This window comes from Melospiza georgiana, chromosome 13 (genome assembly GCF_028018845.1).
Source record: "Melospiza georgiana isolate bMelGeo1 chromosome 13, bMelGeo1.pri, whole genome shotgun sequence".
Classification (NCBI taxonomy): domain Eukaryota; kingdom Metazoa; phylum Chordata; class Aves; order Passeriformes; family Passerellidae; genus Melospiza; species Melospiza georgiana.
The window spans coordinates 8292307-8306358 of NC_080442.1; the positions used below are offsets into that span (position 1 = coordinate 8292307).

The 14052-nt window shown below is 35.8% G+C and overlaps 1 protein-coding gene across 1 annotated transcript in view; it reads left to right on the forward strand.

Moving 5' to 3' along the window:
• The window catches only part of WDR72 (WD repeat domain 72), an 87995-nt gene that overhangs the window by 9738 nt on the left and 64205 nt on the right, over window positions 1-14052 (forward strand). The window contains exons 8-12 of the mRNA XM_058033559.1: window positions 16-112; window positions 2494-2635; window positions 2929-3174; window positions 3573-3793; window positions 5089-5284. Of these exons, the coding sequence (XP_057889542.1) occupies window positions 16-112; window positions 2494-2635; window positions 2929-3174; window positions 3573-3793; window positions 5089-5284 (902 nt within the window). The remainder of the gene's footprint in view (window positions 1-15; window positions 113-2493; window positions 2636-2928; window positions 3175-3572; window positions 3794-5088; window positions 5285-14052) is intronic.

Below are 14052 nucleotides of genomic sequence, written 5' to 3' on the forward strand. Positions count from 1 at the left end.
TGTTTAATTATACAGTGGCCTTTCTAAAAGCATGTACCCTGCTGATGGGAAGGCACTGAAGGAAACAGTTTATCCTCATTTACTCAGCTTTACTGGTATGAAGGAAAATAAGGTAAATTTGTAATGGCTTGAAAGTTTATTTATTGTCTGTTTACAATAACCTGAATAATCCCAAAAGAACTTATGAATTCATCAGCAGATTTAATTTCCATAAAAACAAGTAGTAATATTTATTCCTTCATTTTAAAATTGTTGCTTACAAACTTGAAGAGGCTCATGACATATTTTGCCTGATTTTTGGCTATATTTAGGGTTTTTTTCACAGTCGAAAAAAGCCTTTATCTTTGACTCTATATAGACTGGTTCTTGTTTTTCTTCTTTAGTTTTAGCAAAAAGAAAAATATTTTTAACAAAGATGTGGTCTAAAATATTTTTGGAAGCTTCTGCTTTCAAATAAAATAAATAAAATCTCCCAACAAGTACAACTATGCCCTAAAACCAAAATCAAAAAAGGTAACCCATGAGCAAAATGTGAGCAAGTTACTTAGTTCTTGTTTTATTAAGGAATGTATGCATGTTTCAATGTAACAATATAAATAGGTTGTGTGTCCACCTGAAATTGAATGGTCAGAATCTGTGGCATTTTATCCAGAATACTGTGGGCTGCAGCCTTCAGAGGCAGAATCGCATGCAGAACTTTCTTGCACTGTGAGCAGACTGATGTACCCAGAGTGCATAAAATGAGACACATATGACTCTCTTCATGTCCATGGCCTTGGGTTGAAGAAGTCTCTAATGTTAAGAAAAGAGGAAGCTGAATAAGTATATCATCTCTACACTTTTGTTTGCAAATTTATATTTAGTAGAGCATGTCACTCCAATTTCAAATTTGAAGTTACTGTATAGACAGGTATCCCAAATGGACACAGCTGTGTTGGAAAACCTACATCTTCACTCACTTATGTTGTGTTTTGTGTGATCACACATAAATAAGGAAACCCCAATGGTTTGAAAAGAAGAAAATTCATTATAATTGGGTAATTGGGAAGCTGGGGAATGGGGGGAAGGAAAGATATGTGGGAGGCCTTCTTATTTGGGCAAAAAATGAACCAGAGCAAATAGAACAGATTATGCTGTGTAGCTTTGGTTCTGTTGGGTTTTTCCTAATGCTGTTAATGAAGTGGCATTTGTTGGAAGATGTGGATTTAATTCCTGCCTGAAATTGCTTTAGTTTGAGTGTTTGTGTGACAGTTCAAGCAGGTTGTTAAGCAGTTTCTGAAAATATTCAACAGAAACAGATTTTTACATGTAGCTGATTAGAAACATTGCTAAATATATACCTGTGTGAGGTTTTCTAGTGTTTTCTGTTGACAAATGTAGGCTTTTAGAAAGCATGCTTGTTGCATAATCCTGTGAAGCCTGACAGATTTAATTTTCAGTTGAAGGGAAATAGCATAAGCCATTCAGCTTTTCCCCAAATGCTGTGATCTAAAAATCAGATAGGATAACTGCTGAAGGATGCCAAAAGGTCAGGAAAGGTGAGGGAAAAGAAACAGCCAAAACACATGGCTTAGCAAATAATAGGGTTATGGTGGTGGTACCAAGTTCACATATGCTTTCCCCCAAATATATGTTTTTTAAAAAATAATGACCTGCTCTTTTTTAATATTTCTGCTTTAATACTTGTCTTACTGCCTGGATAGTTTTTATAGCAGATTTGTGAGACAACCAAATCATCTGTGTGATCTGTTTTGAACTCCATTTTGAGACTATAAACCAAACTATTTTACACGGCAGTTGATTATTTTGGAACTGATTATCAGAAATCTGTTAAAAAAAAATCTGTAAAATTGTAAATAAGTTTATCAGGTAATGAGGTAATAAGTTTGAGGTAATTTTAGAGAGTGATAAGCTTTCTCCTGGACCTTTTTTCTGGGGTAAACAAGCCCAGCTCCCCCAGCTGCTCCCCATCAGGATTGTGCTCCACACCCTGCAGCAGCTTCATTGCTCTTTGGAAATGCTTGACCACCTGATGACTGAATGATGGTGTTAGAGGCTATTACCTGTGTAAAAGCATAATTCTTACCTTTCATTATTTGTAGGCTGTTATTATTATTCATGCAGGCTGTGATGACTGAAGCTTTACTGAATTTGTTTTGATGCAAAGATTATGAATATTTCAGTGCATTGTTTTCTCAACCTGCCCTTGGTCCTTATGCTGGTGGAACTATAAACCTGGAGAGACCTCCCAGTCTACTTTTCCATTTAGGATATGGGTTTAGCCAAGGATACTTGCAAAGCAGGGGTGATCCTTGAGGGGTTTGTAGCAGGCAGAGTAGACTTGGTCTGAGCAGGATTTAGTGGCAGATAAGCAGTCAGCTGTGGTTTATTCTGTAGTTTTATGGCTTTTGATGAAAGAAACCCTCTTCACATTTACAATTATTATATTATCTGTTTTCTTTCTAAATATTGAGTTACTGTTGTTTTTGCCAGAGTCTTCCTTCTGTCATGGGCTTCATGAATGAAAGAAAGGAGCCTTTCTACAAGGTTCTTTTTTCTGGTGAAGTTTCAGGACGGATCACTTTGTGGCACGTTCCTGATGTTCCTGTGTCAACGTTTGATGGTTCTCCAAAAGGTTTGGCACTTCTGGCTCCTTACTACCATCTATTTCATTATGTCTTGGAGTCAATTTTCATGAAAATGAAAATTCTCATAAAAAACTTTTTACACTAGAAAGTGATGCTCATTCATTCATTGTGTAGTGTTTGCTTGAAGTTAGGAGGAGTAGCAGCTGCTGGCTTTCCAACCCTAGACTGCAGAAAGGATAAGGGAAGTGATCAAGAGCTGAAAAGGTGTACTTTGTTTAGTTTGACTTTTTATATTTTGTTTTGCATAAATAAAAAAATCCTCTCTTGTTCTACCCTCTAGAGATCCCAATTACAACCATGTGGACTCTTCAGGATAATTTTGATAAACATCATTCCATGTCAGAGGGGATTATTGATGAACTTTGTGGATCTGAAGATGGATTTGGAAGTGCAGTTGTCAGTTCCTCTGTGTACATACCTGGTCTTGATAAGCTTGTATGTGGATGTGAAAATGGAAAAATTTTTGTAACGTTAGGTTTAGAAACTGTAAGAGCAAGACTTTTAGAAAACATATCTTTTCTTAAAGGTAAGTTTTAGCAATTTGTTCAGATTCATCTCAAATACAGGAGACTTCATAATTCTGGCATCACTTCCAGTGATCCTTGTAAAAATTCTCTGAAAAGCAGGGCTGGCAGTCAGGAATGGAATGAGGAAAATGGAAGATTATGATGATCTCTCTCCTTCCATAGCTGATCTATTGGATCACAGCTTAGTACTACCAAGGTGCATTCCAGTAGTAGGAATCTGGGAATGGCTGTGGGATTGGATAGCCCCTAGAAGTGAGATATGTGGCATGTCACTGTTTTGGCATTCTTTGACACCATGTAAAATCTGGTTATATTTATCCTGACTTTCAGGAAATGTGCTGTAAAATATGGAACTCCTACTCTTAAAGAGCAAAAATAATGTGTCATCTTGTTTCAGATAATCTACCTTATAAGGTTCTGAATGGTCACAGTAGCAGAGTCACTTGCTTACTTTATCCACATGACAAATCAGTAAGATTTGATCCCAGCTGGCTGTTATCAGGGGGCCAGGATTCTGTTGTGATCTTGTGGGATATATTTACTGGAGGCATCCTACAGCTGTTTAATCTGCAGTCTGGTGCAGTGACAGAGCTCTTGCGGTCCCCAGAACACTACAGAGTAAGTAAAAGCATAAAAAATGATGTCTCAAAAAACCCTCTGTATACCCATCTGTGTGTGTATATTTATATGCAAGAGAAAATAAAACACTATCTGGCAGTACTTTAGCCCACACTACTTTATGCTTGATTTACCTTCACTTATTTGTTGTCTTTGAAAGTTGCTTTTAATTGCAGGGAGTTGAGTTTCTGAGTTTGTAACATATTAAATTAAAACTCTTAACATTCTATTCACCATTTTTATTGTCATGATTATTGACTTATATGTCAATCTGATTAACTCCTCCTGAAATTTAAAAACTTACTCAGTGAGTCTAGGAGCTTGAACACAGTATTTTAATCTTCTCTGTTGGCTTAAAATACATACACTTCATTTTGGTTCCTGACACATCTTTTTGGTCCTTTGTGTGTATGTTTTTGCATTTTATGATATTTAGAATAATTTAAAGCTGTGTTCTAATTAATTAAACTTTGAAGTTAAATTTAGGTGAAAATGTATTGCACTGAATGTTCTATGTAACTTTTGAACTATGTATTCTGTGGGGCTGGAATTTCAATTTTTCCTCTTACAAAGCCTTCAAAGAGAGGTTTGATACTTAGCAATGACTCACAGTTCACTTACATGCCAAGATAAAGTACGCAAAAAATGGTTTCCAATAAAAAAGTTTTTAATATTTGTAAAATGCCTTTTCATCTTTATTCTGAGGACTGAATAGGATTTAATGCCTGCCTGGCTTGTCTTTCAGTCTTGTTTAAAGAGCTGAATTGTTCTGTGGGGAAATTCCTCTGTGTGTCACCAAAAATTATTTGCAGGAAGGGAAGGTTTTGCAGTATCAGATCCATACAGTATGAAAGGAATTTGTAACTTTTTTTTTTCTTAGAAATACATTACTCTTGGCTTTTTAGACCTGACATAATTTTATATCACATGAACACCAGTTTGGTTTAAGGTAATTTTTTTTCTACTTTCTCTTCTAGGACAACTGCTACTGTATAGTTGGTTATATAATCACTGCTTTGATATGCTTAATATTGTGAATAAATGGAATTTAAATTATTATAGTTAAAATACTGGGAAAAAAAAAGATGGAGGTATGTTTTCCTGTCAGGAAATTAGTTGTATAGTCAGCCTGCTAAAACAAGTTGAAGATGTTGGCTGACATAACATATAATTTTTTTAAAATTAGTATATTTTGGGAAGGAAATCACTGGAATACTCTTCCTAGGCCTTCTTAAATGATGTGGTTATGAATTATAGTGGTTACAGTGTTGAAACTGGAGTTTTCTGTTTTGCAGTTAAAAGACCAGAGTATAGTGTGCTGTCTGTGCAGTGACCACTCAGTAGCAATTCTACACCTCCAGAAGAGACAATGTCTCTTACATGCTAGAAAGCATCTGTTTCCTGTGAAGAAGATAAAATTTGACCCGCTTGAGAATGTGCTAATTGTTGGATGTGAAGACAATTCAGTTTATATTTGGGAAATTGAAACAGGTAATAACACAAAGGGTCATCCTATTTGTTTGGATGTTTTGGTCACTTTGCTGAAGGTTTTTCTGTCCTATGGTGTTATTTATAGAAGGCCAAAATATTAGTAGAAATGCTAACATATTGATTATATGAATGGGAGAGTTTCAATGTTTATATAAGCAAGAAAAAAAGAAAATTTTCTTACAGTTCAAGGTATGCCACTAGTAAAATAGAATGGCTTAAGTCTCATCCTGATAGTCAGAAGTTTAGCTGACGTGGCTAAACGTGAACTGAGTAGAATACTCCTGACAGCTATAAATAAAAACTAAACTTATTAAAAAGTGTGATGTTTTCAGTCTAAACTGTCCCAAGTTGAAGCACAAAGTTGTGCTTTCTTCCAAAAATTCATGATCTGAGATCTTTTGATTTAATTGATGATCAGTTAATAGTGGGACATAATTGCAAAGCTCATAACTGTGTAGACAGCAAAACTAAAGGTAAATGTTTTCAGGTTAAACTGTGAATTCCCAGGTGATTTGAGAATGCAGTGCTGATTCATATGGGTAATAAATGTACTTACTTGAGCTTGGACAGACAGGACTATCAGGGGTTATAATGGCATTAGGCACTACGAGTATGCAGGCAATGCAGAGCTGTGTGTCTTGAGAGGAGGGAGGTGCATTGAGTCCAGAGCCACTGAAATGTGCAGCATGTGAAAACTGTATCAAAATGCAATTTTGCTAACTGAGCCCTGAGATCACAATGTATTTTACAGGTTATTACAACACACTATCTACACTGTTTGCTTTAGACAAAACAGGAAAAATTAGAGTATATTTGAACTTGTCCCCCTTTTACTCGTAAAACCATTGCCTGTTTCAAGATTAAAGAGGAAGTAAAATTGATACCACTGCTCATGCATATTACATATTCAGACAGGGTAGAGAGGGCTAAAAGTGTGCCTTTATGAGTATCACGGAAGCATGAGTGCCACAGTCACCACCTCACACAGGAAGAGATGCTTTTATTTGCTCTACAGTAACAATTAACAAATCTTATTTGTTGTTGCTCCTGTTATGCATTGCTGACTAAAAGGTGCCATCTAGGGTCAATACCTGAGAAAGCCTAGTAGGATATACTGTAGCTACTTTAATGTTGAATTACATCTGTATTGGAGCAGAACACAAGAGGTCATGGCGTTGATCCTTGAAATTGGCCTGACCTAGATCAAGAGCTATGTAGATACTTCAGTGGCACTCAGGCAGACAAAGCATTGTTCAGATGTGTGACAGAGATGCCACAGCATCACTGAGGCACCTCTGCAGGAGCACAGCACCTTTCATTAGGATTTATCTGTTGGCAAATAAATGGGCAACCACGCAGTCCCACTTGCCTGCACAGCTTCCTCTGAACATGTTCCCTAACTCAGTTAAATACGATAAAATCTGAGTGGTAGCCTTGTGCTTGAATTCTGTTATGGGAAGGGACATAAGATAGCTTTTATCGCTTCTGCAGTCAAAAAGTGTTTATATTTCTTCTGGCTATGCAGTTAGCTTCATGACTTAGGCTTTGCCTCTAAGTTAAAGTCAGTGCAGTATTGTGCAGACTCATATGTCATTGTTTGCAGTTAAAAAATGGATCTGACCAGTGTTCCTGTGCAAAAGGTAATGGATAGCTGGGAAAACAGCCAGTCTGTTTAGAATTTCAGGCTGTGGATTAAGAAATTTCTATGAATATTTCAGTATTTACACTGTTGTAGAGTCAGCAATAATTCTGTTGAATTTGACAGGAGACTTTAGTAAAGTTTAGAGACTTAGTACCCCTTTGACTCTAGAATGGTTCTTCCATCATGTAATTAATAGGGTAGCCCCTGGAGCAGATGGAAGATTTTGTCATTGTCCAGTTTCCTGTGACAGAGGTTGACACATTTGTACAGAAAGCGTTCCAAAAGAGCTAAAAATGTTTGTCTCAACAGACTCTCATGATTATCACTTTGAGGCACAAGAAACTTTGTGTCCTAGGTTAAACTCTAAACCAGTGTTACTTCATATATGACTCGTACTCTCTTTCCATGAGATTTACAAAGATGGCCTTATTTTATGTGATCACTGGAAAGTTTTCTGAGAACAATTGTCTACATATTTTCTAAATAAATACGATTTTCAGCATAGCTTATGCTGAAATGTTGAATACTAGGAGTATGGTTGACTTCAAGTGTAATTTAAGTCTGTATCTCTTCTCCACTGACTACAAACCAAGTTTAAAAAAGGTGGGGGATAAAAAGGAAAAAGATAACTGCCTGTTGCTGTTACAGATCTAGAATTAGGTACATTCATTTAAATCCTTTATTCCCTTGATTTAAAGAGCGAAGTGAAATTATTTGAAGTTTAAATGTTGATATTGCATCTGCATGTGGGTAGTGATACAGAAAACAATACAGAGGCCATGAAATATCATCAGTGTAGTCTAATGCATTTTACCTAAATTTTAATATATGGATACGGCAACTTTCCATTACAGTGGAATATCTTTCCATGACAATGAATATTGATCTAATCATACATTTGGAATATTAATATAGTATGTGTACAGGATATTCTCCAAACTTGTGTTCTAGAAGACAAATATGAAAATCAATAACAAATTTTATTCTAATTAAAGTGCAGAATATTTCTTCCAATAGCCACCACTTGAAAACCCCCTCAATAAGGAAATTAGCTGTTATCTGTATTGCTTTTACATTTTCCTAACCATTTGGTTTCTTTGCTTTTTTAGAAAAGTAAATATCATTACAATAAGATACAGTAATAAAAGGATCAAAGGATTTTTGCTTACTGTGTGCAGCACATGACGCATGTCTACCAAGCTGCCTTTGGATCCAATGTATATAAAGAGTGAGGAATAAATGGGTGGGCTTTAAATAGCAATCTTCCTTGCTCAGAGTTAATAATCTTCATTTTTCAGTGATAAATTGTTTTTCAATTAGTATGAGTTTAAAGTGAATTTATTGCTTGAAGATCATAATACTTGCAGAATAAGTAATTTACTAACTTCCTGTTACTTTACTTTGCTTTGCAAGCCTTGCTCTGTTTTATCAAGGGTATGTTTAGTTTGGGTTTAAAGATAGAATAACATCACTTAATAAAACTTCAAGTTATTGTTCAGTTCTCATACTGCATATTTAGCTTTACACTGACTATCTTGTGGTTTTTTCATACTCCCCCAGGGAGTGCAAATTTTTAGAGCTATCTTACATGCTACTAGCTCAAACATAAAAAAAAATTGAAACATATGCCTAAAAATATTTTTATGAGGTCAGATCTCCTGACTAGTCAAAACTAACCCTGCTTACCATCCTTGCTAGAAAAGGTCAAAAATCATCAATAAATTATAGACAATAACTAAATATACAGTATTTTGTTTTATCCACACTGTTCATGTATCAGTTTCCCTATTTGTGCTGTACCTAAATCCTTTTCCCAACAGAATACTTTTCCTTGTATTTTGACATGTTTGTTATCACCGTATCTGAGTGCTTAGTAACAATAGTTCTGCCATTTTCTTTATAAGTGCAGAAGTGTTACAGTTGTCTTGGCTTCTAATGTCTGCATCTCAACATACCCAAAATCCTATGACAGTTATTTACAAAATTACTCTGAGAACACTCTAGCTGGTATGTAGTTTTAAACCCCCCATTTTTTGATATATTGAGTATACCAGAGAGTGTACATAGAAGTACCTGCTACCTCAATTCAGAGGTTTTCTTTGCTATTTCCACCTGTTTTTGCAAATGTAGCATCAGGGTGATACTGATGTATTTATCTCAGGGGTTTTTGGTAGAGGTGAGTCTGTTCACTGTAAGGAATCTTTTGTCACCATGTGGAGTGGTCTGTATGGAACTCTCCTTGAGCAAGCAGGAAAAGCAGCAGTGCTTCAAGCAGTGCTGTCACTGTGGTGGGAGCAAGGTGTCAGCTTGGAGGCTCAGTTCACAAAAGGTGAATGTTCAGCTTTGAGTCCATACTTTAAGGCATGAAGTTTTTCTGAAACACTTGTGTTTCATGACTTCAGCAAGAATGATTAATCGCTTGAGACACTTCTGCTGAGAACGAAAAAAAAATCATACCACCTTAAGATAGCTGTCAATCATAGAAAATTTTACCTCAAGTGTTTAAAAGCTACAGAGGTATCAATAAAATAAACCAGTCTTTTAATGAGTTTTTAAGCCCTAATAAAAGATGCAGTGTCTAAAATTAGTCAAATCCATCTGTATGATCATAAAAAACCTTATGAAAAATAGAAGAGAGTTCAGAAATACTCTGAAAGTAATTCTTGTTGCGTTTGATGCCGCATCAATAAACTTAAATGTTGCATAAAACCTCTGCTGTTTCAGAAGTGCACCTGCCATAGAGAAAATGAAATTACTCTGCAGATAGTGATGTTATGGATGAATCATATTAATGGTCAAACATGCTGAAAGGTTTTCAAACACTGTTTAAAGATAATTTTTTGTAGTTATGTATGCTCCAATATTTTTTTCATTGGTGCCAACAGTGAGACTTCTAAACCTGTAGTAAACAGCAAGTATCACATGAGTTTGAAGAATGTGAGGGGCAGGTTTTGGGTTGTTTGGCTGGCTTTTTTTTTTTTTTTCCTTAAGTAGGCCTTTATTTAATGCATCTGAAATTAGGGATTAAACTGTTTAGAAAGTTAAGGCTGTGAGAAAATAAGTTGTACAGTTTTAATGAAACTTTGAACTCAGAGTAAATTTGGTCATTACTTTAAGACTTATGCCTAGATAATTGTAGAACCAACAATTATGATTTTTGTGACTTTTTTTCCTCGTAAAATTTAGGGATTTACAGTCTCTTTTGATTTCTTTTTCCCTGTCCCTCCATTGTTCTCTTTTTCTCTTCAGGTCATTGGTCAGAATTAGATCTGAGTGGGTGATTGTGGCCTAACTGATAAATCCCATAGTTGTTTCATCTGCTGGAGGCCATGATGTAGGGTCAAAGTCATAGCAGTCACTACCTTCTTGTTTCTTTTTAATGAGTTTTGCATAGCCTCAAGATCTACAAATCTCAAAATAAGACTTAAAAATGAATATATATGCCTTGTGGAACTTAGCATTTGGGTTTGGGGCTTTTTTCCATTTGTTTTAATTTGTCAGTCTTAAGGTAAAACTTCACTAATGTTTTGCCTTTTTTTAATTGCATCTTATATTTTATATGTGTAAGCCTCAGGTCAATCTGTAGCTTGTACTTGAATATTTCATAGCTCTCTAAATTTGAGTCATTGTTCAGTAAATACTTATTGATGTAGAATAATAAAAGGTAGTGGAGCTTGGGAAAGTGTGTCTCAGGGTAAAAAAAAAGTGTCATCTTCTCCCTAGTTTGCAGAAGCTGAGGATACCTCACTCTTGCCAGTGTACAAGAGTGTATCTTTATGTGTGCATACAGACATGTACGTTTATGTACTTTATGTATACTTGGGGGAACATGTATGGAATTTAGCTGTATGTATCTGTTCCCTCCAGCTGGCAGTTGATCTTATTAAGAATAAAGGGTTTTTTTTTCTGCATGTGTGTATATGTATATACATATATATAGTGTAACTGAAAACTGCTATGATCCAGTGCAGTCAGAAGAGTGCATGCCAGGGAGGGGTTTCATTCCAGACACTAAGAGACAGATTCTCATTCCATCTTTCAGTTTGTGATAAAGGAGGAGATAGAAACCACTTGCATATCTTCCGAGTTCAGAGCTGGTAACTTCTTCCTATCAGCTCAGTTTAGTTCATTTATTATGTCTTAACAATTCATTCAAGGTATTATTGTCTTTTACTGTTTGGAATAGTTTAGATGGAGTCAGGGAGAGAACAGGGGAGTGTCGTTTCTTTTGGGGTCTTGTTGCCTGCATCAGAAATCCTGATGTAAGGACTGGCTGTGTTGGGGAATTGCTCTTTTTACCCACATATATAAACTAACGTTATAAATTGCATTTCAGTGGTTTACTTTGTGTTGATTTTCATTGCTTTTTTTCAGCCAAAGGATATTGACAGTAGTTTGCTAATGCTTTTCTGAAAGTGTGTATTCTGAAGAATGTCAATAACATGCAGAGTTGGACATGACAGAAATCTTCCAAATGCACAAATGAGTAAGGAGGGTCTGCAGAGACACATCACAGGGCATCTCTATTTTTAATCTCAACCTTAAAGTAAAATAACTTTTAAAATATTATTAGACTGTTTTAATAGGCTGGATTTTGTGTAATCTATCCCATTTCTATTTGCTAGATGGCTTTTACTTTTGTCTTGGTATTGTTTAGAATATATATTCTTAATGCAACGTTTGTTCCATCTGTTTTGGGCCAATTGATAGTGGAATGGTAGCACTAGCAATAAGGAGAAATTTTTCAAACAAAGTGCTTGCCAGCTGTCTTGGAGCAAGATTGTAGTATTGTAAAATTCAAGCATTTTTTGTAGTAGCACGGAACATAACGTTTCTGTATGCCATACTCTACCATCATAGAAGAAAGTGTGTTGGGAGAGGTTTTTTCAGGTGAAACTGGTATTTATAGAGAATATATATTAACAGAAGATAAACCAACTAATGTTACAGATGGTACTTGCTCTGAATGCTGAGTTTTCTGTTTTGACTACTAGTAAAGGAAAGGATTTGTTCTCAACCATATGCTGTTTTTAAATACAATCAATTCTGAAATAATTTCTCATTCACAGAGCACTGTTATGCTGTAAGAGTCATCTGAGTTACTAGGTCAGAGCAGCAGTGCAATATTGAGGATTTTCAATACTTTAGCTGTGACAGCAAACACAGAGAGCACTGGAGCCTGATGATATGACAGGTCATGTGATAGCAGTGAATGCCTCATCTTGAGGCAGGAAGATTTGTGTGACCTCTCCAGTAAAAATGCATCCTTCAGTATGCAGAACCCAGAGAACTGTGTGGACAGCGCTAACACCAAGAGACACGATTTGTAGTACTTGGTCCACAGGAAGAATAAGATGTTGTAGCAGTCTCTCGCCAGTCACATCTGGTGGTCCAGAGCTGCCCAGGAGAGTGAAATACTCCACTCTTGTCTGTTCCTGAGACTTGGTTGCCATGGTCACAGCTTTAGAGAGATAAAGACTTTCTTTTCCTGTATTTTGTATGTATAGTAGGGGGTCATAGCAGTGGTGTTGCTGCTGTGTAGACACCCCTATCTCTTCCTGTTCATCCATTGTTATTTTATGCTCTTCAGTAAAAATCCTTTCAACTTATTTGTATTTAAATACTTCAGGTTTGAGTGTGAATTTTGTTTCTGTCCTCTTTCCTGTACTCTGATCTACAACCTTTGTGTTTTCTTATTCTTTATTTTTATTTTCTTTTAAGCATATTCCTAACAAATAACAATTTCTGACCAATAAGCACCCTGCCCCAGTATTATTTTGCCTGTTTGTAGTAGTCAGAAAGTCTTCGTCATATATACAGGTTTCTAAATCCTTTCCCCTCCTCCTCCCTGTTTGTTTCTCAGATGTACTCAGGCATCACAGAATATAGATATCTTCCTTTATTTTGTCTCTGCCAACTATTTGCTCTGTAAATGAATATTTTGGGCTATTCAGAAGATTAAAGCTAAACTTATAATATGAATAACACTTTCATCATCACACATTTTCCTATGTACTTTGTGCCATTTTATTGCAGCCCCAGCTGTACACACAAACCTGTACATACAGGTGTTCATAATAGGGAGCGGGATTGGGCAGTATATGCAAGAAAGGATGGGGTTTTTTAAAGAAACTAGGCATCTTCTGGAAGGTGCTACTTAAAAGGCATTTCAGATAGCTCTTATGAGAGATAGAGAAATGATTTAAAGATGTAACAGGAGTTTTTCAAATTGATTTTAGGGTGCCATAATGTTCTGTTAGTAAGAAAATAAGCTGGTTGTCCAGGGCATTTGCTATTCAATGTTTCTCTTTATAAATGTACATTAAAAATGAAAATTAAAAAACAAACCAATTGCAAGTTCTCTATGTGAAAAGACAAGCCCTGTTTCTTGCTTAGTGTAAACTCAGAATAGCTTTTTTCAGCTGATAATATGTTAATTTTCTCCAAACTACTCAAAAATGGTATGGTTGCAATGGCATTGTTCTTATGCACTTAGAGAAGAGTTTGTTAGCAGCAGAAATGTTCAGTAACCCAACAACCTGTTGGGAGCTTCTCACTTTGCATCTACTAAATCTATAATACATAGAAGCATATCTGTCATCTGTTTGGAATAAGATGTCTGTTAAATACATAAAACATGAATTTGCTTTAATGTTCATTGAGAATACCTGCATATTCTCTTTGGGCCATTGCCTCCCAAGGTTAATTTCTGCTGTCAGATTTTCTGTACCTTTTACTGGTGTGTATCTTTTTCTGTCAACGAAAATTTTTCTCTTCAACCAGAAGTTGAAAAATTGGCCCTGAAACTGTTGCCATTCTGATATATGGAAAATAACCCAAGTCTGTCTGTAGTATGATAGCCTTAACTAAATTATATTCTATTATATATCCACTAGATTATCCCACAGAATGGTCTGACTCTGGGCAATGACTGCTGCTGAAGCACTCATATGCATGTGGTGCTACCAAGACATGTTTGGAAGTTCTGTATGATACCAATGACTATGCATAGTCAGGTTGCTGTAATTTCATACTATGCCCCCAGAAGTCTTGGATTTATTAAAAACTTAATGTAATTTCTCTTAAAAGGAACATGAGACCCGGTAATTTCACAGAGATAATTATG